This window comes from Apis dorsata, unplaced genomic scaffold (assembly GCF_000469605.1).
Source record: "Apis dorsata unplaced genomic scaffold, Apis dorsata 1.3 scaffold_88, whole genome shotgun sequence".
NCBI lineage: Eukaryota > Metazoa > Arthropoda > Insecta > Hymenoptera > Apidae > Apis > Apis dorsata.
The window spans coordinates 394510-398117 of record NW_006263386.1 but is presented as its reverse complement, the minus strand read 5'-3'; the positions used below and the strand labels follow the sequence as shown (position 1 = coordinate 398117).

At 35.2% G+C, this 3608-nt stretch overlaps 1 protein-coding gene across 1 annotated transcript in view; it reads right to left on the bottom strand.

Annotated features, from left to right (window-relative positions):
• Positions 1–2839, bottom strand: part of LOC116185044 (protein gooseberry-neuro-like) — a 5132-nt gene extending 2293 nt beyond the window's left edge. The window contains exon 1 of the mRNA XM_031508526.1: positions 2401–2839. Within this exon, the coding sequence (XP_031364386.1) occupies positions 2401–2727 (327 nt within the window). The 5' untranslated portion in view covers positions 2728–2839. The remainder of the gene's footprint in view (positions 1–2400) is intronic.
• Between the last annotated feature and the right edge of the window lie 769 nt (positions 2840–3608).

Below are 3608 nucleotides of genomic sequence, written 5' to 3'. Positions count from 1 at the left end.
GCGATGACAGCAGCGAGAAAGACGGACCTCTCTGTCGGTTAACGCGAGGAGAACGGCGCTGGTGTGGTGGATAGAGGAGGATGGATGCCGCCCCGGGTCCTACGGGCCCAGGAACGCCCCCTTCCAACATTAAATGCCGTATTAATGCCGGCCACGACCGCCTTGCTTCCACGACTCTCTCTGCAACGGCGTACGCGTTCACGAAACCGTTTTTCCTCTTTCGTCCTCCGCCTCTCCGCTTGCCTCCACGCGCGGCCTCTTGTGCCCTTCTACGCCCCTCTTTGTCTTTCCCGCGCCTCGAGACGGAGCGTACCTCTCCTCTTCCAGCCTCCAACGATTTATCTCTTTATCGAGGATCGGCTTTGGGGTTGTACCACGTGGATCGGTTCCATCGTGAATCGGTTTTATCGGTTCTATTGGTTTTATTGGATCCCTGTTGATTTTGTTGGGACCGATCGTCGGTGGCCGATCGTCGATACGAATTTCGAAGAGGGTGGAGAGGGTGTGGAGCCAAAATTTTAATTTCGAGAATTTATAGGGTTTTCACGAGATGCGCATGATGATTATTTAGATTGATACTATGAACGAATTTTGTTGCTTTATTCATATGTAAATAATGGGAAAATAATGGGACGATGAAAGCAAGACACAGCTGTCCATTGGTGCAGGACATGTGCTTTTTATTTTTTACTTTATTAAATTTCATGTTGATACCAAGTATTATAGAATTTTTGTATCAAATATAATCTATCTACTGTTGTAAATAAGACTGTACTTTTCACTTTTTTCCCCAATATTCTTATCATTAAATTTTATTAATCATGATTTTAAAGGAATGAAATCCACGATGATCCTTTATTCTTCGTCATGGAAGAGATATATCAAAATTTGTTTCGTAACTGCTCCAAATATCTTGATCAAAGCTTATAGAAATTAGATTTGATTTATAATTAAATTAAAACTGGTGATAACAACAAACAATAACCGCTTTTCGTTCAATAGAAAATTAATAAAATCTACTTCTAAAAATAAAATAAAGTTTTTTAACAATTAGGAAAGTTTAATTAGAAATCTTCAATTTTAATTCTTCAAGTAAAAATTCTTTTAAACAATTTCAATTACGATCTTTACTGTTTCCACTGTCTTCCTTTAAGAAGAGATGATTAACAGCTCGTGCATCTCGTTCACGCCTTTCCATTATCACAATTTTTCTAATCGCCTATCGAGCATCCATCCATCCTCAGGAAATTATTATCCTGAGCGAGTGTTTCAGCCGTATCCGTGGTTGTTCCCTTGGCCGATGCTTACGATTTTTCAAGGTGTCGAGATAAAACGGCCGTACACGGAAGAAGGCTATTCTTGGAAAAGTCGTTTTGCATACTCGAAAATCGCGGCACGAACGAGGGAGCGTTACGCCAATGAGGCGTGGGTGTAGGCGGCGGCCAGTAACGTATTAAAGGACACGCGAGTCGCCTCGGGGCGCTCACGTACACCCCTGCCCACCTTGTGCACGCCTCGTGCACAAGATTAAAAAGCCCCACTCACTCGCGATCTTTCGAGAGATATGGGGACCCTGCGGAAACGTCCACCCCCGATCGGGAGGGTGACGACGCCTTTCGATGTTTTCCTCAAGTGGAAAACTCCACTCTCGAAATTTATCTGGTTGGAGAGAAAATTACGACAATTTTTTGAATTTGATAAGTACGTGATTAAGAATGTTTATGCGTTTATATGCAAAATTTGAATGTTGAAAAAATTTACGGAGAATGTACATGAGATGGAAGAAGATATAAGATATTCAAAGGAATCGAAGTGAATATTTTATTTTTGTTTAAAATTTAAGTATTAATGTTAGATTGCAATTGAATGTTATAATATTGAACGATGATATTTTTCGATGTTTCTCTGTAAAGTGAAAAATTAATAACTGGTTAAGAGAGATATGACAGTTTTTGAATTTGGATACTTATGCATTTATATTTTAAAAACATATAGAGTATGCTTTAAAAATATTTCGATATTTAGAAGCTGAATCAAATTTTTCTAATCGTGGCAATGCAATTTTCAGTTTTATCAAATTTCGCGATTGAATTACATAAATTTCGATTTGATGATGGCACATCAAGATCTTATATCTCTAGTGAGATATCTAAACGATTGTAGTATTTTTCAAAATAGTCTTAAAATAGTTTTATAGTATAAAATAAAATGAAATCAATATAAATCAATGTAGAAATAAATAATGTTAAAAATATATTTTTCAAAAATGTACCTATCTTATATTAATTCCCTTATATTAAATTAAAAAGATATTACATGGAATAATAATAATATATATATATATAAAGGATTATTATATATATTTAAGTAAGATTTCAAGAAAAATCATCAGTTTCTTACCTTCACCAGTTTTTCCCTTATTTCCCACGAGAAAATTCCAGGATTGTCCCTTTTCATCTCCTCTATCCTCGCCTCGATCTCAGGGGTGGCTACCCTCGGCTTACTGCCACCAATCACTCCCGGTCTTATGGAACCGGTCTCCTGGTACCGATTCAAAATTTTCGAAACGCATCCGTGAGAAACGCGAAGCTGCCGCGAGATCACGCAGGGACGAACACCAGCCGCTGCCATTTCGACGATTTTCAGCCGTATGTGATTCGGAAGAGGTCGGCCGTTGATGAAAACGCCTCCCAATTGATTCATACGTCCCTGTCCTGTCGGGAACATTTCATCAGTCTTTATGCATTCGATTCGTGGAACGTGAACGTCTCAATCAGGGATTGGATACAGATCATAGTTTCAAGTTTCGATATTACCTACAGTAGGTAATCGATCATTCGATTGTTGGTTATTTTTTTTTTTGTTATTATTGAAAAATATTATTTTATTTTCTATTGTTGTTCCTATAGTAAGAGAGATATTTGAGGTATCTATATATCTATATATATTTGAAAAGAGAAATAATAATTATAAGTTTCGTGTCGATGATAACGATCCATCGATCTTTGTAAAATTTACTTTGGAACGTGTTTGTTTGTTACTTTTGAAAGGATTAAAGATACTGATGATACTGTTATGTTTAAATGCAATATAATTGTTATAAAATATTATTTTAAAAATATCATAGAATTTATATGTATCATATTTATATTTATATATATCATTTATAAAGTGCAAGTTACTTCCTCTCAATGTTTCATAATTTATTATTAGATTACGAGATAATAGCATGGTAGATGGTACTGGCTTTTACTCCTATTATAAAATCATTTTTTTTTTCCAATTACTTTTCATTAATAGCGGGATAATAACTTTTCTGAAATAACGGGATTATTTTTATACAGATTAGACTTCAAGCGTTTAAGATCATTTCTAATCAAACAATTTCCTGGTTTATTATAATACGTGTTATGCCAAGTCAAATTAATTAATTAATTTTGCTTTACGTACGTGGCAATTAAGTATGTCTTAACTTTTTTTGAGATTACTAAGATATTATAATCTATACATTTGTAACATAGATACTTATATTTAGATTTTAAACTTGTTACAATTTTTTTGATTAGTACAGAAACAGATTTATTGAGACATATTCTATTAAAAATGAG